We start from the raw sequence: 24,079 nt of genomic DNA on the forward strand, positions 1-24,079 counted from the left end.
TGGCTTGAAAATTTTTTATTTAACTTCAGCAAATATTAGAAATAGAAAAATGAATTCTGCAGAATTTCACAAATAAATTTTTTCGATCTCCACTAACAAATGTTATCATTCAATGGCTAAGCAATTATAATGCTATGAACATTCACCACAATGAGTGTGCTGATATAGAAAACAGGCAGAAAGAGACATTAAAATAGTACTTACAACAGCATTATTACAACATATTTTCTTTAAAATTCCAACGTGGATTTTATCACTTCAAAAGATATACAGCATTTCCATTATATTTGCAAACTTAACCTTATACATCTTTTAAAATCTTGAAAAATTTTTAAGCAATCTAAAAAGCACTTAGCAAAGTTGATAGGTCTACATAATGGAATACTATCCACTCCAGTATAAATTTTAGTTTTCGGAGAAGGTGACTGTAAACACTCATTATCACACGACATGCATAGACTCTACTGACCTTCCTTCTTCTGAATTGTAACATTGCTGCAATTGTGCTTTACTGGAAGGAGGGGAAGCCGCAGGGATCCCGGGAGGGGCGGGGAGAGGGTTTGCTTTTGAGCATTGCACAAGATCACTAGATTCAGATTAGCTAACTACCTTGAGTCAACGTGAAGCCAAGTTTCACTTGATACTGAAAGCTCGGATCCTGGTCACTGGGCTTAGACACAGGCTGGACGAGAGAGGAAACGAGGCTCTCGTGTGAGCTGGCTCCGGCTTTCCTTTGCTCCGTTAAGCAGGGATCCAGTTAGTGTAATGCACTGTTTGGCTTATTTTTGGTATGCAATTATACCAATAGTACATCTGATATTCAGAAAGACAAAAATAGGGCATAGTTGAAATTTAAAGTGACAATGAGCACACGTATAGTGGTGTGTGGTATCTGAGGGAACCTTTATACACAGAAAACAACTGCTTAATTAGTCCACCGCAGTAAGCTTGTAAAACACAAGAATTTGTTCCTTTTCATCTTTTGATTCGGGAGGTTGGTGACCAGCGAAGGGTCTTACAGGTTAAAGACTAGCAAAAGCCATTTCGAGGAATGGGTGTCCCGGTGGGTACAAGTGCACCCGGACTATGCAGTGGGTGTGTCACGCTAAGCGCCAGCTCCCGCGGACACCAGCGCCCGACCGGAGCCACCGCGATATCAGCACAACAGAGGCGCGGCCTTCCGGGCTCGGCTCGCGAGCTATGTTACAGGATCGATCACGGTTTCAGACCAGTCAACACAATATTCAAGTAACAAGGTGTTTAAATGGATAAGTGGAAACAATTTTTACCTAACACTTTACACACCTACATAAAATTAAATAAAACAAACTTTTAATGCATATGCAATACAATTTATATCTTTTAGGATTTCTAAACTAAAAGTTAAACTATCATTTGCTTCAATGGTACTATATTTTGCACAATAACTTATACTTAGGAGAAATTTTCCACAAAAATATATATATATAATTATGACATTCACATTGATCAATTTTTAAGAAGACAAAGCTTAAGTGAACATTGCATCCGAAGCAGTTGTCACTGCGGACCCTTACACATCCAAACACGACCTGCTGATGCACCGAAGTCTTGATATGTAAAAAAGGGGCTTCACATAAATAAGATCAATCACTCAGCTTTTAAAGCTCAGTGATTTCTTGCATTTACAACATCATTGCAACAACAGTGTAATGAAACAGTTTAAAACACAGTGCTACCTTATGCTTGAGACTACAACGGAGGAGTCAGGCAAAGACAACCATCTTTCTTCCTTCTGGCGCACGACAACAACGCTGCCCCTTTCCCGTGGAGAGAAAGCCAGGACCAGGCTGCTGGGGTCCGCCAGGTGTACGGGCGCAGTGACTCCTCAGGATGGGGCAAGCACGAAGGGGATGGTGCAGAGGACACACAGAGGCCTGGCACTGCTGCTGCGCCTGCCACGCTCCCCAGGAACTAGCATCGCGCTTTCAGGCATCGCCAGGAGGGAGCCATTCTCCAGGAAAGCAGCCTGGGCGTGCAGAGAGGAACAGATGTCCTGGCAGCACGAGACCCACTGCAGCAAACTGCCTGCTGCTTCCACTAAGAGGAAGGAGAAGCAAAGAGAACCTACGGCCTCGGTTCTTGCCTAGTGCCCCTGTGAGCGATGTGCAAAACTTACGCCACCTCCTCTCCACGTTTTTCCTGCCATTTTCTGATTACATAGCAGGCTTGGGATACAAGCAAAACCAAACCCTACGGCATGACTAGTGTTATTATGCTACCCCCGTCTAGGTAGGAGCAGCAAGCTGAGACTGCCTCTCGCCTCATCTGATGCTGTTCTCCACACACTTCCCTGACCCACAGACACCCCGTGAAGGGACAAGATGACAAAAAGTCGGGAAACTCCCGTTTACTCCCCGTGTGAATGACCTTTCTCCAGATTTCTAAAAACACACAATTCCAAACAGCATAGGTTTCTAGCTGACCCTCTTCCTAAAGAGATAGTCAGCTAACTTAAAAAGGGGGGGGGGGGGGGAAGCAAGGTGCTTGGGAGTCAAAACACATCAAATTTTAATTGCATATTTTAAATTCTTAAGAATTCTGTTTGTGCCTTAAAGCATCTGCATTTTTTTTTCTTTTTGGTATTGAAAGCAGGAAAAATATTTAAATGATGCAAAACAACAACAACAGTTCCTTCAACATACTTAGTGCAGGCTGGACTGTCCGTGGGCAGGACACAGGCTACACAGGAACGCAGTCTGACAGTCTATCCCTCAGCCCCGCAGTGGGGCCACAATCTCAGATGAGAATAAGTGATTCTGGAAATCTCAGAACATTTATTAGAAACATTTACTTGTTCCCAGTCCAACCAAAAGGCATTACAGACCACTTTGTACATGGTTTCATCTTGGTCTGACTAGAGCCAATAAACTGACCACTTCTCTGTCCTGTACTATAATATTAAAAGAGAAAGGACATCAGTACATGACAAAATGGGGGGAAAAAAGGACAAAAAAAAGCTATATGGAGTGACATGTAGAAGGCCAGTCATACCAACAGAAGGGGGAACAATGTGTAGCTTTTATAAAATCATCACCAGCTATTCTAATACCCTTTATTGAGCTAACCTGACATTTAAAATCTGCACTCTGTCAGAATCTGCAGCAATTTCTCCCCTGTCTCCTAATCTCAGTGATGTTATCTTTGGCAAGCAATAAACTTTAAAGAAGAAATAAGACACTAAAACAGAAAAAGGGTTGATAACATGGTTGCCAAAAGGAGAAGGCACCAATTCCAATGCACAAGCACCAGGTACAGTGGTATGGACCGCATCTCTTGGAGTTGGATGGTGGGGTGGGGGTATCCGGAAAAGACAGGGTGGCACCCGTCCTGGGATTACAATGCTGAAAGCTGAAGGCAGAAAGTGTTGAGGTTCACGTTCCTTTAAGCTAGTGTCCAAGGACAGTTGCTGTGAATGAGCTTTCTACCGCTTGGGAAGGAGAAGGGTGAGATTTAAGCCAGCTAAATTTACAAACCATAATTACACCCGACGTCTGGGGAAACGTGAGCTGTCTCGGGATGTTTGGCACAATGGAGGTTATAATGCAGTCTGCCAATATACTGGGATTTCCAAAGAAGCATGATATCACTTAGGTGGATGCCTCAGGAAAGAACAAGAGAAACTTTCTAAAAGGCCAACAGGGTCACAGTCACTCTGAAAATTACATTATGCACAAAGTAGAAGTTGCAGGCCATGCAGGAACAGAGTCGTGCCTTCCAAGTTGACTACCTGTTTGAAGCTGCTGACTGGGCAGAGCTGCCATTGGTGGGGCTCAGGAGCTTCAACTGGGGACAGGTCCCCAGAGTCAGGAGGCGTGCAGGCCACGAGACTCCCCAGCACTTGGGCAGAGTGTGAGAGATGCAATGGGGTTCTCGGGGAAGTGGCGCCAACGTGGAGGAACGAGCACAGAATTAAGGCAGATGGAGCACAGGACTGAAGTGTATGCCTTTTTGGTAATAGCTGCTTGTCCACAGAGATGTGATGCAGATGGCTAGGTGATGTCCTGTAATACCTGATATCCTGGAGAACACAGTCGTCCATACCAAGTGCTCAAAGCTACCAGAGTTTCTCATGAAGCAGATGCGTATCTGACGTCAAGAACAGAAGCAGCCTGAGGCAAGAAGAAGAAGGAAAAAAAAAAAAGGATCAAAGAGCAGGTACAACACAGACTGCCACTTCCTGTGTGGCGAGAGGGGGTACGGCCCGCCCATCTATCCTGCAGACATGCGTGTTCCCAAGGGCAGGGCCTGGGCACAGCAGGCAGCGGGGCAGCGTAAGAGGGCGGCCTCCATGGCCAGACGTCTCAGGCTCGAATCCTAGCTCTGCCACTTTCTAGATGTGGATCCTTGGATGAGTTATTTCTTTTCCAGTTTCTGTTTCCTCATCTGCAGAATAGACACAATAATGACGTCTACTTCACAGGATTAGAGAAAATCACTGGAAAGGGCATGTCAGCACAGTGCGTGGCCAAAGACAGCATGCAGGCATGTCAGCACCGGCTGGAGGGGGGGCCTCGGCACCCATCCCACTCAGCCAACAGCCACTGGCCTGCGCTGGGACACGGCGACAAACAGGAGAGCTAAGATGGAAAGATCTTTAAAGGCCTCGAAGGCATTTCTTAACTAAACCAGACTCTTGGACCCAAACCAGAAGGTTACAAGGTGCCTTTGTGCTCATTGCTATACTCATGCTCTCTCATTGCTAGGGAAACCCCTGGGCCTTGAATCCCAAATCTAAAAACAGTGGTTCCTTTAGGCAACACCACAATTTATGAGAACAGCTGTTAGGTCAGGAAATTTCTCCTCAGCAGGAACACAACTCAAGTCATTCTGTGATGTCAAGGGGGACTCTACCTCCAAGCCAGTCCTGTTTGGCATCCCCCTCACCCTTTCTGACACCCACGCACTCCTGCTCTGTACTGCATCCTAGTCCACCTCAGAGAACTCAGAATCTCAACATCTCAAAACCTGTGGGCTGCCTTCCCTTCTCAGCCCTGAAAGAAAAAAGCCTACGGCCAATAGGCCATCATGTTATGAGACCTTTGACCATTCTAATGTCCACCTCCCTGTATGTGCTACATTTAACACAAAACCTGAGGGCAGAAGGGGTGGACAGGACACTAGCAGGAGTCTTCCTTAACTGCTGGATTCCACGGGAGACACAAGAATGAGAAATGATGAGAGCACCAGTTCTGGGCACTGACTAGACAACCAGCATCCTAATAAGCTCCCTAGGCCCCTCACGGACACAGAGAAGAGCTGGTCCTTACAGACTTGATCTCCTTTTGCAAACTAACATATGGAGAAGAGAGAAGCAGGGTGGTGCAGTAGGAAGGCTGGTGCTACAAGGAGCATAAAAAAAAGGGATCGTGTTGCCAGGGTGGTGAAGTGTTTGCTTTCGGCTCAGGTCATGATCCCGGGGTCCCCATGCAGGACTCCCTGCTCAGTGGGGAGCCTGCTTCTCCCTCTGCCTCTGCTGCCCCCCACATGCTTATATACATTCTCTCTCAAATAAGATCTTTTTAAAAAGGCGGGGGGGGGGGGAACCAAAGAAAAGGAAATAAAGTGTGTGAGGGCAGGGATTTAAACGACTGAAGAGGTGAAAATGTTTAGAGACAAACACAAATATACGTTGAAGAGAGATCAGGGTCCTGGCACTGGTTCTGAAGGGAGGGCTGGGCAAACAGATACACGGAAGATCAACAACCTGAGAGAAATGAAGACGTGCTGCCTGGTGGGAAATGCAGCATTTATGAGCCAACGCTACCAGAGACGGGAAAGAGAGTTCTCACAGGTACTTTGATGTACAATCAACATGGTGAGTAGACCATGAAGAATGGCCCTCCTGGACTAGGAGGGAAGAAACATAACTGTCAGTGAATGAACCAGACCTAAGAAACAGGAGGAAACTATATGCAAAAACCACTGACATCCCATCCCATTGGTGATGGCCCCTGGTCCCAAATTTACGACCACAATTTTATGCTAACCCTGCCAACACCCACTCTGATTAATTGAAGAGGGAAGGGAACCAGAGTTTCCTATTACTTCTACTTCCTAAGACTAAAGCTGGGAAACACACGTGGAAGAAAGCTGTCATTCCTGCAAATTCTAAAGTTCCTTCTCTGGTAATTCTTATCTTTCAATGCTTCCTAAGTTAAGTCCAGGACATCAGGGAAGTTCATTTGTTGTAAAGTGGCAACTGGCACCAGGACAAGCATCCCTGCTAAAAGATGCCATCTTGTCTCTGCTCACATGCTGCTGTGTTCCTTGGTCTCAGGCTGGGCCATGCATGGCTGTGGCTGGGGAAACCACTCACACTGTTAATATAAATTCTGTATACTCATTACAAAGGTTTTCTGGTAGAAAGCTCTAAAGAGTCTAAATGAGTATGTTTCAGGGGCACCTGGGTCGCTCGGTGGCTGAGCATCTGCCTTTGGCTCAGGACGTGATCCCAGCATCCTGGGATTGAGTCCCATTTCGGGCTCCCTGCATGGAGCCTGCTTCTCCCTCTGCCTGTGTCTCTGCCTCTTTCTCTGTGTCTCTCATGAATAAATAAATAAAATCTTAAAAAAAAAAAAAGAGTATGTTTTAACACCTTCTGACAGATGTGCCTCTCGGCCCTTCAAACTGGCACATAGGCATGGAGTGCTCCACCTGCAACATGCTGCGCAGGGGAGGCACTCTGTGCTCAGGTCAGGAGGGGGCCTCAGCTGCTTCTATAACCAGCCTTCTTAGAGCAAAGGCAGAGCACAGACAATACAAAATAGGTAATTTCAAATCATTCCTGCATGGTCTGGGAGACGCTCTGATGAGAAAGTGACTTTTCCTGTAAAGCTCAATTAAACCTTGGAGTTCCGTGTCAGTGAACACACTCAAATATTTGTCAAGGGACTGGCAATGAACTTTTCACTCTGCCTTGTCCCATTCTCCTCCTCTGTAGAAGAGGGGTAAGTATGGAGCAGGGTTGGCCAGGCTAGATGGGGAAATGGCAGGTAGCCCTGTCCCAGGAAGCAGGGAGGTCACAGGTGGGGTCGTGCAACTGCAGGAATCTGGCTGCCTACGCTGTGCTGAGACAGCTGATGACTTCGGTGCAGCTATCCTGGAGACTGCCAGAATGTCAGCCACCAGGCTGGAAGGTCCAGCCAACCAGAGAACCTAGAATTGTCCCCATCGATATTTAAAGCCATTAGCCCCAAACAGCATCAAAGCCTGGATGATTTGGGACAGAAGAGGCAGACCCAGGAACTCCTGGTTGGCTAGCTGTGCCGATTCACCAAGAAGTTCATTAACCTCCCACTGAGATGATAACCCATTTTATGTGACCAAGGTTCATTGACATGGCTCAAGGCACTTCCAACTTTATGGCTGAGTTCTTACTTGATCTAAGGAAATGTTGGTAATGTGAATATCTTGTAGCTGGAGGAAACCAGGATGGAACTAAGAATCTATACAGGAATTAAAATGTGAGTAATATATCTAATGACCAAAAACTAACGGGTGTCAACATACATATTACGGTATTTATAGGTAAAAGTCAAGTCATTGATGGGGCTGAGCGCTAAACATATTTCCACAGTGGAGCAAGGCCATCAGAGAATAATAAAGTAAGTATCGAGCATGGACCCAGCAAGCGATCCCATTTTTTCAGATTTACCTCGTCTTCCTCTTCAGGCATCTTGATAGAATTATCTGGGGACTTGATAGGTTTCTGGCTACTGGGCCCATTGGTCTCTTCTTTACCATGTTCTGCTTCCCATTCTTGTAAAACTTCATCTATGTTGAAGCGGCGCCGATAATTTACAAAGAAATTTTTCACTTGTACCACTGATTTGTTCCCAATCACGTCTGAGATTGCCTGAAAATCTCGGCCATACTTCCTGATGGCTAAGGATGGAAGAAAGCATTGTTTGTCAATACGGAGGAAAACAACTTTTAAAAACCCACATGACTGAGACTTACCCCTTTATCTGGATAAGAAAACCTAAGGGACTTCTAACAGCAGGCACTATCTCAGTGTATTACACCAGTGGGAAAACACAGCAGTGTAGCTGTATCTCGTAGAGGACTAATCCAACAAGTCCAGTAGGACCCTGGCATCCAGAAATCTGCACCTTCCATCACATGTCCCAAGATACCTACAGACACCCAGCCAGCACCCTGTGGCTGTGGACATTCTGCATTCTTCTTTTCAGGATCCCCAGGTCTAGAACACCTCTAACCGTAAAACTCTGATAATCTGCTGCTTTTGGAGTATTTTTGTACTTTCTAGCCAATCAGAACCCAACACACTCCCACAAGCGGTGGGGTGAGAGTGGATGAGGCAGGACTTTCCCTAAAGGCTGCCATAGCCCCCAGCCCACAGAGAGGACTCCTCATACCTTGTACCGCAAGAAGCTGCTCTTCTGTGGTCCAACGTGCATTACATTTCTGAATGACCTGCACATACGAATGAGTTACATGAGCTTAATGCATTTACAGGTGAATGTATCTTTACAAAAGCTAATCTTATTTTTTCTCCTATCAGAATTTCAACATCAACTAGGATTTAAAAATTGTGTCTATGCCTTTCTTTCTATGGGATGGAGATGTAGTACATAGATATTAAATTCTTAAGTGTATACAACTTGGTCATGACTTCTAAGATGATGTCAACATAATCCTACCTCAGGAAGTCGATATGGTTCTATTCCACCGTCAAGTTTTTCTTTAAGAGCACTGTTTGTCTGCTTAATATTCTGAATCTAAGAGAAAGAAGAAAGTATTTTAATTTTAAAAATGAAAAACTTTTATGAAGGTATGAAAAGAAAACAGAACCAAAAAAAAAAAAATAAGAAAAACAAAAACCCAAGAACAAAGAAATACCTGACCTGTATGGTAGCCAAGATTTGAGGTCCCTACGGTATCATTTCAGAGCATCTAACTAGATTCTTTAATTGACTTGCTTAGAGCAGCAGACAAGGGACAACAAGGAGGGCATGGTGCTGAAAGGGCTGCTGTATGCAAGTCCTAATTCATAATTTCGTAACAGGTCATCCTAAGTCCTATATCTGGAGTCTGACAAAAACGTAGCCAGGCTGGGCTTCCTACCACACAGAACTGAGCTCAAGCCGTGGAGGAGGCAGAGTGCAGGCAGAAGGGAAGAGGCCCAGGCTCTACAGCAGGACTGCAAGCAGCCTCCCAGAGCCCCGAGCACGGTCCCGTCTGAGCACTACCCAGGGCCAGAGCCCACAGGGCAGCCTTCTTTAAGGAGAAAAGAAAGCAGTATGCCAGTTTCCACAAGCCTAATGGTGATCCACGGTAATTCTTCATTTTCTCACAAATTAGCTCTTCTACATTATTATTTGGATTCAATGTATCTAATCTTTCAATGCCCCTACCTAATCAAAAGAAAGACACAATACCAAGCAACTGCATCAATCTGTGGCTGTTTCTGACTCCTGCACGGATTCCAGAGTGAGCCGGGTCTTGAGAAGGGGTCCTTTCTTGTCAGCTCTACCTGAAGACACATTTCTGGGCCAAGCACCAGGGAGTATTCTGACCCAGGATTTTTCCCTTCTGAATAATCCCATGGGCAAAAATAAAGCAAGCAAGAGGAGTGGCTCAGGTCATGATTCCAGAGTCCTGGGATCTAGTCCCACATTGAGCTCCCTGCAGGGAGCCTGCTTCTCCTTCTGCCTGTGTCTCTGCCTCTCTCTGTGTCTCTCATTAATAAATGAATAAAAACTTTTTTAAAAAAGCAAGGAAAAAAAAGGCAAGGAGAGAAACATTCATTTTCCCAAATAAAACATCAAAGACCCTCATGAGCAGAAGGTGCCCTTGAAAGCTGCAACCCTATTAAGATAAAGAAAAGCAGGACTGTGAGAGGTAGGGAAGGGAGACTAGTGGAGACAGTGGTGAAGGGCATAGTCTCATGGACTCTTTAATAATCCTTTCTAAAAATCTTTTTATACTTAGACGAAAATTTCAAGTACTTAACATTTCATAGAATTCCAATTTTGCATTTCCTATGTTTTACTTCTTCTAAAAGGCTTAAAAGGGAGTAGAGATGTACAGGGGGCTGGTGGCCCAGTAAATAAGACTACCATTGTAAAGGACCAGAAAGTCAGCCTGTTTGCCAGTAGTAAGGGCCTTAAAGCCTACCGGAAGTACAGCCCACGCCAAATCTTTTTGTCAAATCAGAACATAGACGTAACTGGAAAAAAAAAAAAAGGAAATGTGCATAATATTTACTCTATAGTAAAATTAAAACTGAGGACCCCGATTTACTGAAATTTGCTTTAGTTTATTTCTGAAAAGGTACAAGTCAGAATAAAAGAAACTGGTACCAGAAATTTAGTCACAATAAGTTCTTAGGAAAGTGATGCCAAGCTCTCAGACCAGCACTATCTGTTAGAGCAACATCCTGAAGCTGTGCTACCTGACGTGAGAGCCATCAGCCACACGTTGCTACTAAGCACTTGAAATGTGGCTTATGCAATGAAGGAATTGAACTTTTAATTTCTTCTATTCTAATCCAAACTTGAACTTACATGACAGTGCATGTCTACTGGATACCCTATCAAACAGCATGGTCTCAAACTCTTGCTCAGAGCTCTTAGGTACCGACACATAAAATGTCAGATGTTCAGGATTATGTTCACTGAACTCTCTCTAGGCCTAGAAACTCGTTGACAGGGAATTAGCGAATTCACTAAAGTCCGCAATCTAGAACTTCAGCCTCCTAGCACTTCTGTCAAATATGCTATTCCGTTTGCTCCAGCTTGTTCACCTATGTAATAAAACTGGGTATATACTGCACTGTGATTAGGTAACGTGCATTTTCTAAGTTAGACCAACCTATTTACCACAGGCATTTTCTCTTTAAAATCAATAAAGCAGTATAGAGAGGAAACAAGTAGCTACATGGCAAAACCTCCACAAATTCTAAACTAAAAGTTAGCTCTAAATTCTCATTAACCTTCATCTCTCGTCCTAATGTATTTTCCTTATTAGTAATACTCAGTGTCTACCCTTGGAGTAAGAATAGGGCTTAGATGCCAACATCATGCCAAGTGGAAAAGAAGCCAGAGTGGCAACAAGCTGCAGAAGAAATAGGCTATAAAAGAACTCAGCTTGTAAGGAAAACACACAAAATAGACTGGTGCCTCACTTAGACCTCCCAGCTGTGCGTGACCTTATTCTTCTACTTGATTGTATGACTGTCTCCTCAACTCAAAGACCTAACACGCCAGGTGCCCAGAGGTGGGTGTCTCCCTCGGAGCTAGGAGGAGCTGTTGTGCAAAAGCTCTGGCATGCACAAAGTAAAGGAGTTCCTGCTAAGGTAACGGCGGATGGGTTAGCTCCGCCTCCTGCGTCTCCTCGGCTGCCCTGGACGCAGATGTGAAGGCTACAAAATGGCTTCTGAAGCTTCCAACGTGAGACAGCTAGCAGGGTGCAAAGCTGGTAGACGCAGAATGGCAGAGGAGAACATGTGGATGCATATGGGGTCCTCAAGCACACCACTGAGCAGACGGGCTAATGCCAGCAGGCACTGGCGCTGGGACTGGGCCATTGATAAGAACAAATCCTGAATTGTTTAAGCTGCTGTTAGTCGGGTTTTCTGCCGTATTCACACGAGCCCTTCCCTGATCCGCCCCCACACATGGATGGAGGCACCCAGCAAAGATGTCCGGACAGTGACCGGCTGCCGTGGAGTCAGCGAAGGCCTCTGGCAGCAGCTCCGTCAGGCTGCAGGGGGTAAACAACCTCTCTCAGTGAGGAGACATAAAGCCCTCTCTATTCAAGCAGCTACCTTCCAATAAAAAATTCCTGCTCCTGACCCTGGCTGTGAAACCAAAGACTGTTTCATCTATCTGACTGTAGCGCCAGTCACACCTCCATGGGAGCAGGGGCCTCATCTTCCTTCCTCCATGTATTAATGCTGAACGGCAAGCGTTGGGAACTCGCTCAGTGGAGGGGGAAAGTCCCCTTATAGAGGAAGATGAAAATGCATGTGGGAGCTCGCAGCCCCAATCAGAGAGCTCTTCCAGCACAAACAGAGCTTAAAATGCTCTCTCCCGCAGCAGCCCTCAGATAGCCTGTAAGATCAGGCAGGCAAGGATTAATCTCCTCATTTGAAAAGAGGCCCAGAAAGATTAAGTGATTCTCCTAAGATTAGGACGCAGCTGTGCCAGCAGCCAAGACTAGAAGCCAATCCTCTGATTGCACAGGGCACACTTGGTCCTGTTCTGTGCTGCCACCTGACCCAAGGGGACAGACCCGGGTCACAGCCCCTTCTTCCCATCTAGGAAATGATGGTTGGCCTCGATTTAACCTCCCAAGGAACCATCAAGATCAACAAGTCAAAGCAGCAAAAACTAAAAGTAAACCATCAGTTCACAATTTGCCTTGAATTCCAGAGAGAGACGGATGGGGGGAGGGGCGGAACACTAACGACAGGACGTTAGGCTACTCAGTTGAATTTGCAGTTTAAATGTACTGTGTAAAATCAGATTCAAATGATGAGCCATTCCTCGTACAAGGCACAAATAATTAGAAAAGGATTAATTTTATTTATTTATTTTTTAAAGATTTTATTTATTCATTAGAGAGACAGAGAGAGAGAGAGGCAGAGACACAGGCAGAGGGAGAAGTAGGCTCCATGCAGGGAGCCCCACGTGGGACTCCATCCCGGGTCTCCAGGATCACACCCCGGGCTGAAGGCAGGTGCTTAACCCCTGAGCCACCCAGGCTGCCCAGGATTAATTTTAAAAACAAGATCATTTCCAAGAGCATCATAACATACCAGACATCTAGGGATAACTCTGACAAAGCCCTGGACACAGAAATGGCACAACACCGAGAGGAATGACAGATCTGTGTTGGGGGGGAGAGATCACATTCAGGAGTCCCGGTTAGTTCTCCAGTTTAACTCTCTATTTTGATCTAGAGATTCAATACAATCCCAATAAAAATTCCGTAATTATTTTTCTGGTTACTGAGAAGGTGAATCTAAATTTTATATAGAAACACAAAGGGCCAGGACAATCTTGGAGGACTTACCATCTAAGACCAGAGATGCCAAGATGTGTAACATACATATAATTAAGGAAGGATAGTATCGGTGAGGAATGGACACACAGGACAGAATAACAAGAAAACCCCAAAGCAGATCATCTATGGACATTGGATTTAGAACAAAGGTCACAATGCACTGAGGTAAGAAAAGGATAGTCTTCAATTAACAGTGCTGTTAACTAGCTATCCACCTGCAAACACAAGTATCAACCCTACATGTAACAGCATACACGGAAGAACATTTCCAGACAGAGTGAAGATCAACATGTAAAGGGCAAAACAACACTTTGAGGATAGCATGAGACAATATCCTTATAACCCTAGGAAAGGTTCTTGACAAAACTTAAGAGCACTAACCGTTTAGGATAATAATGAGAAACAGGACTACTTTAAAATTAAAAATTTCACCAAAAGATGAACCATTAAAAGAGTGAAAAGGCAAGCCTCAGAATGGGAAGGAGGAAATAATTTTGCCCCACGCCCAAGGGGGTATAATTAGGCAATGCCTGAGGACACTTCTGTTGTCACAACTGATGGGGGCAAGGTGCTACTGGTATCAATTAGGTAAAGGACAGAGTAGCTGCTAAACATCTTACAATACACAGGACAACTCCTCATGACAAGGAATCATCCAGCCCCAAATGTCAACAGTGCTACAGTTAGTTTGTAAGCCTTAATGTAATGTAACCAAACTCACATAACTGATATAACCACTCTAGAACACTGTTTGGAATTTTCTTTGAAAATGCTCGACAGTTAAGCATCCGGCTCCTGATTTTGGCTCAGGTCATGATCTCAAGGTTGTGAGATCGAGCCCCATGTTGGGATTCTCTTTCCCTCTTCCTCTGCACACACTCGCCTCCCCGAAGGAAAGAAAAGAGAGGAGCAAAGAGGGAAGGGGGAAGAGAGGGGTGGAGTTAAGGAGGGGGGAGAGAAGAGACAAAAGAAAAAAGAAAATGCTGGACATATGCATACTCTATAACCCAGCAATTCTACTTGTAGGCATATATCCAACAAAGATGCATATAAAACTGACCGAGTCATATAAAAAAACATTCATACCAGTATTACTTGTTAATGGCTCAAAATGGGAAACAACCCAAATTTCTACTAATAGTATAATGGGTAAGTTGCAGGATATTTATACCCCAATGAGAAAGAACAACATCTATGGCTCTCTACCACCTGGACGGATCTCTTATGTTGAATGACTGCTGGGCATAAAAGAAACCACATTGTATGATTTTGTTTATACAAAACCCAAAAGTAGGTAAAAGTAATGTGTGGTTTAAAAAGTCAGACCACTGGTTAGCTACTTGGAGAAGGTGGGTAATGAGTGAGGGGGCATTAATGAGGCATTGGAAGCAATGTTGAGTCCCCAGAGGACAGGCAGTACAAGGGGAAATGAACAGGGCTTGGGAGACAACATTTCTTTTCTTGATCCAGATGGTGGCTGTGTGGTAGGTGTGCTCACACTGTGAAAATCTCACACACACACACACACACACACACACACACACACACACACACCATTACTATCTATCTATCTATCTATCTATCTATCTATCTATCCACCATATATATATATACCATATATATATGATATATATATTTATATATATTACTATATATAATATACATAAATCTTCAATTTCAAAGTTAATTTAAGAAACATCAATGGATCAGTACCTAGGATCTTCTGTCCAATTCCTGAGAAACAAAATGCCCTTTAGAGATTTGTGAAGAGCACAGCTAGGTGTGTGAAACATACAAAGGCCTCTGGAGCACCGTTAGCCCTCGCGCCCAGGACCGGACCCGCGGTACCTGCCGCTTGATCGAGACCAACTCCATGTCTAGCTGCCTGAGCACCGTGGTGGCGGCCGTGGCGTTGGCAGAAACAGCCTCCACATCTTCTTGAGAAAGAAACATTCCTTTGGGAGGTTTCCTTTTTGCTCTATTTTTAGCTTGTGTACTATGTTTCTCTTTTTTGATCTGAGGAACTGTCTCCGTAGGGGGCACCTGCATGATATACATATTTGATAAATGAGATTCTAAAACATTAAAATAAAAAAATAAAAATAAATAAAAAAATAAAACATTAAAATGCCAAAGGAACAGTAATAAGCATATTTTCTTCACATGGCTGTAAACAATCGAAGACAAACACCATGCCATACTGTAATTACCATCTATAAACTCTAGGAGGCAGTTAACAAAAACACTGGCTATTGAATTTTGGCTAAATACTTCAAAGCAGAATCCACTGCCCTCCTGTCTAAACACAATCTTCTATCACTCAAGCCTCTGGCAATAAGCATGCTCAGTTCCCTGTAGTAATACAGGAAGAAAAAAGATCTGTATTCTCTTCTGTGTGCTTTGTATATATGAATGGGGAGCTATTTTATCCTAATAGTTCTTAGCAAAATAGATGGATTTGGGACCACAAAAAGAAAAGAGGAAAAAAACCGATTCACATATTAAAAAATCCATTTAAATTCTTTAAATCTGTTCAGAAGTTTATTAAAATATAAACTTCCACATGTAACTATGACTTTTTTATAAACCTTTTTTTGGATGACACTTTATATTTTAGGACAACTGTATAATTTGCCTCAAAAATATATGCTGCCATTTTATAATGCATGACTGCTGCTAATTTTTTTAAGTGCTTTCTCTAAAACCGAAACCTCTGGAAATGAAATGTAATAAAATCTTGGCCAGGAAAGGATACTGTCTTCCTGATAACAATTTTAAGAAGCTGTTTATAATCTCATCTTGTTAGAGTATTAACATTTGCTGATGAATCTGAGAATACATTCAGGTTTTTTTGCTTCATATTTTAAAAGACTGAGGGAGGCAGATTCTGTAAACTATGATGGTACCCAATGAGGTCTTGAACAAGTGGTCATAAACAATACATAAAAATATTAGTTGGCAATAAACTATATTCTGTAATAGCACTGTGCTGTTAAGATTACCGATTGACCATGTGTGTTTTAACATTTTTGTATGTAAAGAAATCAAGAAATAAATCATTTTCTTTTAATCAGAAACTGTGCTATTATATATAAATAAGAATTACAGAAATTAATGCGAAATCAAGCATTTCCTCTTTCATTTAAAATGTTCCATTGAAGAGCCTAATAAAATAACAATGCATCAAAACAAAGCTTCCTAAAAATTGTAGGTACAATTTGATTTTTCCCAAATAACTAATTTAGCTAACCATTAAAATGGTCTTGTTGTTTGGGCATGCATATAAGTCACTGGCTCGAGTGCTGTCCAGAAAGAATTACCAGTTTTCAGTTTGGTGGTATGTAGCAATATACCAAAAGAAGCCTTAAAAAATGTAACCAGGAGACAGTGACCCAACAATTCAACTTCCAGAAATTTGTTCCAATAGAAAAAATTCAGTGTACTAATATTTAATCATGAAATCAGCATTTCAACATTGTTTGTAATAGCAAAAAGCAAGAAGGGGAAACCAAACCCCTAAGATTACTTAACTGAATTATGAAATACAGGTATGATAAACTAACATACAGCTATATACACAAATATTTGACAAATATTTCTTGACATAAAAACATGTTCAAGAAAAAGTAAACTTAAAAGGTTATAAAAAATTATACACATTAAGATCTCACTTTGTTTTTTAAAAAGTGAGTACAGATTCAGAATTATGTATATAGGCATATCATTTCACAGGAAGTCATCTGGAAGAAGTCACCCAAATGTTAATAGTGATTAAGGGTGATAATATTGTGAGTCATTTTCCCCTTTTTATTTAGCTAGATCTCCTACTCTGCCTATGAAAAGCATGTATTACTGAAGTGATTTTAAAGTTTAGGTATGCCTAGACACTTTTGTTTTTCTTAGAACAGCCTAAAACAGCTGTTCTCATACTTTAGAACCTTCTGAGATAGAGAACTCTGGTTTTATTGAAACTATAGAATCTGTCTTCAGAAGAACACTTGTATGAAGATATAAAAGTCATATCCACACTGGGATTCAACACTCCAGCCTGAACCAAGGGGCTGATAGGTGCCAATGGCCAAAGACTGTATATTGTTAGCCCACCAGGGACCAGCTGCAGGTAGTGATATGTGGTGCGGGGTTTCCATTCTGTGCCAAGGAGCCTTGGGTTTCCATGGAGGGCCTTCAGGGATCTCACACATGCATTATTCAACCTCTTTGAATGGACAAAATAACCTTAGGCTGCACCCCATTTCAAAAGGCTAATAAGATCATCTGGACACCCCATCGTTCTCAGTGGACAGTTTATAATAAATGTTATAAATATACAAAACCAAAGGCATATACAATTGTAGGAATTCATGGGCCTCTTGAATCCTCTAACATAATGATTTTTAAGATGTGAAAGACTAAAAGGTCACCATGTGTGGGGCTCAAGGTCATATGACCCACACTGTTGGTTCTGAGTAATAGGACAACGTGCACCGAGTCCCTGCCTGCCCCTCACAGTCCCCTCCAGAATCACTGTGCAGGCCCCTGGGACTGGCCACCCCGAGGGCTGAAAGAAATAATTAATCCTCATCAGCACCATCCCACTGCTGATTGACCCCTGGAGCTAGTGGCTTAGGGAGGGCAGTGAGGATGGCTGCCCAGGGGGGACAAAATCCTTACTCAGTAATGTTAACACTTCTTTTATTCCTGTTTCTCAGCAAATAAAATTCTAAGGTCTATAAAGCAAAGTTAGTATTGTTTAAAGTTTTATCATGATGCCTTATACATAGTACTTAATATATTAAATAGAATAAGTAAGAGGAATGTTTTATTTATAGAACTAGTAATAAAATTTATTTGCCTAAACAATACTAGGGAAAAAAATACCTCCTTTTTGCTTTCCTTGTTTTGATCAATCTCAATGTCAATGGGGTTATTTCCATTTGTTTCTTCCAGTTCATCCTCACTGGAAGACAAGAACAAGTTACTGAAAGATTACTTGGTACTAATTCTATTTAATATACAAATATAAGCAATAAATTGATTTAATGACAGATTTAATATAAAATTAGTATGTTTTCAGACTGCTGAGATTAAAAAAAACATTTCTATAATTCACATAAAATAATACCAATTCCATAGTTCTCTTGGTCTAAAAGATTTAAAAAGCTTTTTCACAACTCTCCACTGAAAATAACAAACTTAAGATGTTTATGTCATTGCCCCATAATTAGTCTGTGGTGGGCTAGGACATGATCATGAGACATAACAGATTACTCCAGAATCAAGTCCCATTGCACTGAGAACAAAGTTCCCAACAAGTAAAACTTCATTTCAAGTTCCACGAGTAGACACTTATGACTCTACACAAGTGTGAGAATGAGAGGGCCTTCTGGGTGGCCTGCATAGACTGGTATTTCAAATTAGGTTAATTTAAAAAAGAACACTCACATGGACATGGTACTTCAAATGCTTTTGTTTATAGCCTTCCACGTATTACTAATTTTTTAAAAGAACTCTGTAGTAGTTAGGACATTTACTTTAAAAAATATGAAAACTAAGGTTCACTCACACAAGTTGAGCAGCTGGCCCCAGTATGCCCACAGTTTCGACCAACTCAACAGTGGTGGCAGCAGAACAGTCAGGTGTTCAAATGTCAACGTCCCCACTGTCTCAGTATCCAACCCAGGTGGCGATGCTACCCTTCTCCCCATCCACCCTGGCAGCCCCTCGGGGGGGTGAGAGGTTCTAGCTGAGAAGGTGTGTCCCAAAGGAGAGCAAGCCCAGGGCTCAGGAAACTCTTTCCCAGGTCCTGCCATTACTGCCAACGATCTCTCAGGTCCTACACCATGTGGTGTGCACTCCTTGGTCTGCATCCGGACAACGGGGAAGGTGCTTGTAGCAGGTGGGAGCACAGTCCCTCTCCCTACGCTTGGTGCTGATGCAAAGAAAAAGCACCAGGGAAGTGAGGACACAGGTGTCAGCTGGTGCTCTTACATTTTCATACTCAAGGACAACAAATCCCAACCTATTTAACTCTAATTTCAGCTTGGGAAGAGTATGCTTGCTTGTCTGTAGTAACAGACTTACTTTATAAAAAGTAAATGAGACCAAATATATAATGGAAATAAAAATTTTTAATCAAAAGTTATCAAACACCCAAAACAAATTCAGTAGTATTTGCCACTTCTGATTACTAATAAGCATATTGATCCAAAAGCAGACCCATTAGTACGGATGCTGCAGACTATACAACATGCAGATGTATCAAGGTCAACAGTTTTACAGACTCTTGCAGCTGGAGAGAGCTTTGCAGATCTTCCCACCACCGCCCCCATTTTACAGATGGGCACATGGATCTGAATTCTCCAAAAGAGATACTATTTGTTCTCACCTTATTCTATTTAAAATCATAAAACATTCTCCTGAGATGGGGCTATGGAGATCATATAGTCCATCTTTCTTCACTTTATTTGTATTACTAATTTTTAAAGATAACATTACAAAAAATGTGGAAAACATGATTTAAAAAGCCACCTATGGGACACCTGGGTGGCTCAGTAGCAGGGCGCCTGCCTTAGGTCCCAGGTCATGATCCCAGGATCTGGAATCAAGTCCCGCATTGGGCTTCCTGCGAGGAGCCTGCTTTTCTCCCTCTATGTCTCTGCCTCTCTCTCTCTCTCTGTCTCTCATGAATAAATAAATCTTAAAAAAAAATTAATTAAATTAAATTAAAAGCAACCTATAGTCCCACCACCTAACACAAAAACCAGTATGTCTATGCATTGCCTTCTGGACTTTGAGCTTCTTCATTTTAGAGCCAAGGAAGTGGAGACTTGGGGAAGGAGTGTGTTGAATGGACTCACCTATGAACACACAGGTACAACCTCTGAAGTTGACATTCAAACTTGCCTCTACATGTGAGTACAGCACAATTCCCACTACTCTGTGTCATTTATAAGACTGAGGAAGTGCTGGCTATAATGCAGCCTACTCATCAAGCTATCCTTAAAACTAGCAACTTATGAAGAAGAAATCATAATATGTTTCTCTCTCTCACTCTCATACACAAAACAGATGGTCAAAAAAAAGGGATGAAGGAAATCTAAACTGTACGGTCATTTTTTTTAAAGATTTTATTTATTTATTCATAGAAATGCAGAGAGAGAGAGAGAGAGAGAGAGGGGGGGGCAGAGGGAGAAGCAGGCTCCATGCAGAGAGCCTGACATGGGACTCGATCCAGGGTATCCAGGACCACGCCCTGGGCTGCAGGCGGTCCTAAACCGCTGCGCCACGGGGGCTGCCCTGTACGGTCATTTTTTAACATTTTAACATACCAGACATTAAAACACGTCAAACAAATCTAGTATATATATATATAAATTCAACCTAGGAAATAATGGATTCCTTATTAAAAGGAAATACCCTTTAAGGGCAGGAAAGAATATGCGGGAAAGTTTGTTCATTCAAATGGAAGAAGCTTACTGATTACATGAAAAGAGTGGTAAGAAAAAATACCTGCAGAACAGAACGTGCATTAACATAGCTCATGAGCATCAGTGAAAGAGTATCTGTGTATGTCTGGCTCCAGCAGGAAGGCACTGGAGTAAATTAATTACTCGACCTTTCCTTTGTATGTCTCTCAGCTCTTAGAAATTCTAGTAACCCAAAAGATGCCCCACATGGGGAGATACCACTTCCAGAGACACTGACCTCTCCTCCCGCTCCCGCTTCTGTTTCCGAGCATGGCGGTCCATCACACTGGTTTTAGTCCTCGTCTTCTTCCAGGAGTAGTAAAATTTCACCAGACTTGCTATAGATTTATCAGGAAGCTAAACATAAAAACTGAGTTGGTTTCGATTTAGAGCTAATCTTCACAAATCAAGTGCTCTTAGATACAGTTAATAAAGGTGGTCTCACACATCCAGAAAAGTCCTAAGTCACAGCCCTTTTCTCTGAGAAAGAGATTCATTCAAAGAGAACTCTCATCAATACATTCCAAATCACTGCAGAGGGCCTGGAAGTGACACTCAGCCCAAAAAAGATCGCTAAGGCTGTCTGAGATGAATCCAAGTATTCACCTCAGCTCTCTATCCTAACTCTTGGGTTATTTTTTAAAAATTCATTTTAGCACTCATGTAATCAGCTTTCCTGGTAGGAGTCCACCAAACAACCTTCTAGAGTATAAGAGATAAGCAAGCCTTCCCCAGGCAGATGCTTCACTTAATCAAACCACCATCAAAGATACTTTCCATCAGACTAATCTGGGAAGTCCCAATAAGAGAGATGGGGATAGGGAGGCGGAGAGCTTGTGTGACAGCTGCTATCAAGCTGGGGAGTGCTAGGGAATGCTTCACTCCTGTAATGTGAAGCCTCTTATCTACCCCACAGCAAGCATGAACTATTCTATATAAAGGCAGCTTTATTAAAAATGAGAATATTCATGCTTGTGGATGATATCCCTATCCTTTGGGTAGGCTGCAGTGGAGAGAGGCTAGGGAAAAAAGAAAAATCAGTGGTCTCATTTACTTACCATCTGTTGGATTCTATGAAAAGTTTTCCCATGAAAACTAAAGGCTTGCTCAAACAAGACTTTATCTTCCACAGTCCACTCATCTGGGAAGGGGGTAAAGTTGGGCAAATCAGCCAATGACTTTTCAATATTATGCTTATGCCAAAAGAGCATCCCAAGAGCCTAGAAAAATAGTATAAGTGAAATTTTAGACCAAAGATGTGAGTGAAACATTAAAATGGAAATGAGGTTGGCAAAAGAGCATGTGCTCCTCTGCAGACAATACTGCTATGCAAGTGACGTGGATTTGCGCCCACCAACATGCTGACTCCTGTGAGACAGGTTCCATTATGCTCACTTCTCAGATTAGAATAGGGTGGCCCTGAGAAATTAAGTCCTTGCCAATGGTCCAATACTGGTAGATGACAGAGGCAGTGTGGCTCTAGAATCGGTGCTCTTAAAAGACCACACCTGAATGCCTCTGTATACAATAGGACAAAATAATCTATAGAAGCACTTCGTTGGGGGTGCCTAGGTGGCACAGTTGGTTAAGTGCCAATTCTTGGTTTCTCAAGGCCGTAAAATCAAGCCCTGTGTCAGGCTCTGTGCTCAGGATGGAGTCTGCTTAAGCCTCTCTCTCTCTCTCCCCCTATGCTCCTCCATCCGACTCTCTCTAAAATAAATAAATTTTGAAAAAAATATTTTAAGTACTTGTTTTATTATTCTTTTGCCAGAAAAGCTCAAAGATAGTTTTTTTGTAGCTCAGAAGGGTGAAAGTATTCAAATGGGTGAGGGACAAACTGGAAAAAACAGAAAATTCAGCAATTTTTTTTTCCTTCGAAAACTTCCTATAACTCCAAAGTGAGAATAATCATACTTTTAAAGACCAGAATCCTTAAAAATTCATACTATATTTAGCAATTACCAATATTTTTTTTAGGTTTTATTTTTCAAGTAAATAAATATCCAACATCCAATATGGAGAACTTGACCTCATAACCTTGAGATTAAGAGTTGCACACCCTTTTGACTGAGCCAGCCAGCTGCCCCAATTGCCCAATAGTTTTTACACTTTCTAAATAGAAATAAAGTTGGTGATGTTCTGGACACTGGTTGGCTCAGTCGGTGGAGCATGAGACTCTTGATACCAGGGTTTTGAGTTCTAGTCCCATACTGGGTACAGAGATTACTTAAAAATAAAATCTTGGGATCCCTGGGTGGCTCAGCGGTTTAGCGCCTGCCTTTGGCCCGGGGCGCAATCCTGGAGTCCCGGGATCGGGTCCCGCATCGGGCTCCCTGCATGGAGCCTGCTTCTCCCTCTGCCTGTGTCTCTGCCTCTCTCTCCCCCTATGTCTATCATGAATAAATAAATAAAATCTTTTAAAAAAAATAAAATAAAATCTTAAAAAATTGGTGATGTTCTACATGAGTAGGGATTGGAAAAAAAGAAAGCATATATCTCTTGCTTTGAAAGATTTTGGAATGGTTTCATTGTAATTGGCTTTTCTTTTATATATTTTTTAAAGATTTTATTTATTTATTTGAGAGAGAGTGAGCAAGTAAGTGAGCATGAGCAGGGTGAGAGGGAGAAGCAAACTCCCCGATGAGCAAGGAGGCCAGTATGGAGCTCAATCCCTGGATCTTGGGATCATGACCTGAGCCCAAGGTAGACACTTAACTCACCAAACCACCCAGAAGTCCCTGTAACTGGCTTTTCTGACAAATTCTACCAGGGTGGAATAATTAAAAGGCCAAGGCTAAAAGAAAGAGTCCAATTCTATATAATGTAACTTAGTGGTACCCTCAGTTATGAGGATAATTGCTAGTAACTTACAGGCTGTAAAATCTACATCAATGCCCAAGCACTAATCCAACTTAATATGCTTTTTTTTTTTTAAATAGTAATTAGAAATGAGACTGAAATAAGATTATCATCACACTTCTGGAGCAAAATTAATCTTGTTCCAAACAATTTTTAAAAGAAAATCTTGGTCAGATTTTTACAACCTGAAAATAATTCAAAACAATTAATATGAAAACACCTTAGGTGTGAGTGTGACAACACGGAGTCAGGGAAAAAAGAACATTCAAAATACATGAATGACAAACAAACCACATGTTCAAATAGGGAAGCAGTATGCCCAAGTATCTGGCATCCTGGAGCTAGCTACCTTGAGCCACAGGAGGCATAAATACTACAAACCTGCAGAAATACACCAGTGTCTTTGAAATCAAAGGTTCCCCTAATACTCATGTCAAGCAGGAAAATGAGACTAGAGCCTTAATTTGCTAGTGATCACCAAAAAATTGCACTGCTACTCAACACACAGAACACAATTTAACAGGTTAGCTGCAACCCCCACCTTTAAATAAAAACCCACTTTTAACAACAAAATGAAACCATGTCATTACCTGTTCCATGTTGTACCCATGCTTCTCTTTAGCAATGGCAATGTATTCATCTACTGAAAAATAAGACAAGAAACCAGTAAACAAACTGTG

The 24,079-nt window shown here is 42.3% G+C and overlaps 1 protein-coding gene across 2 annotated transcripts in view; it reads right to left on the reverse strand.

Annotated features, from left to right (window-relative positions):
* RCOR1 (REST corepressor 1) overlaps positions 1 to 24,079 on the reverse strand; it is a 128,690-nt gene continuing 104,611 nt past the window's right edge. Inside the window, exons 4-12 of one of the 2 annotated variants that reach the window (XM_055303964.1) lie at positions 23,990 to 24,042; positions 21,599 to 21,760; positions 20,779 to 20,897; positions 17,953 to 18,031; positions 14,923 to 15,117; positions 8,706 to 8,783; positions 8,421 to 8,478; positions 7,697 to 7,926; positions 1 to 4,151 (exon numbers count right to left, since the gene is read on the reverse strand). In XM_055303964.1, the coding sequence (XP_055159939.1) occupies positions 4,110 to 4,151; positions 7,697 to 7,926; positions 8,421 to 8,478; positions 8,706 to 8,783; positions 14,923 to 15,117; positions 17,953 to 18,031; positions 20,779 to 20,897; positions 21,599 to 21,760; positions 23,990 to 24,042 (1,016 nt within the window). In that variant the 3' untranslated portion in view covers positions 1 to 4,109. The other variant, XM_055303965.1, reaches the window with a different exon arrangement.

The sequence above is a fragment of the Nyctereutes procyonoides genome, unplaced genomic scaffold (assembly GCF_905146905.1).
Source record: "Nyctereutes procyonoides isolate TBG_1078 unplaced genomic scaffold, NYPRO_anot_genome, whole genome shotgun sequence".
Lineage (NCBI taxonomy): Eukaryota > Metazoa > Chordata > Mammalia > Carnivora > Canidae > Nyctereutes > Nyctereutes procyonoides.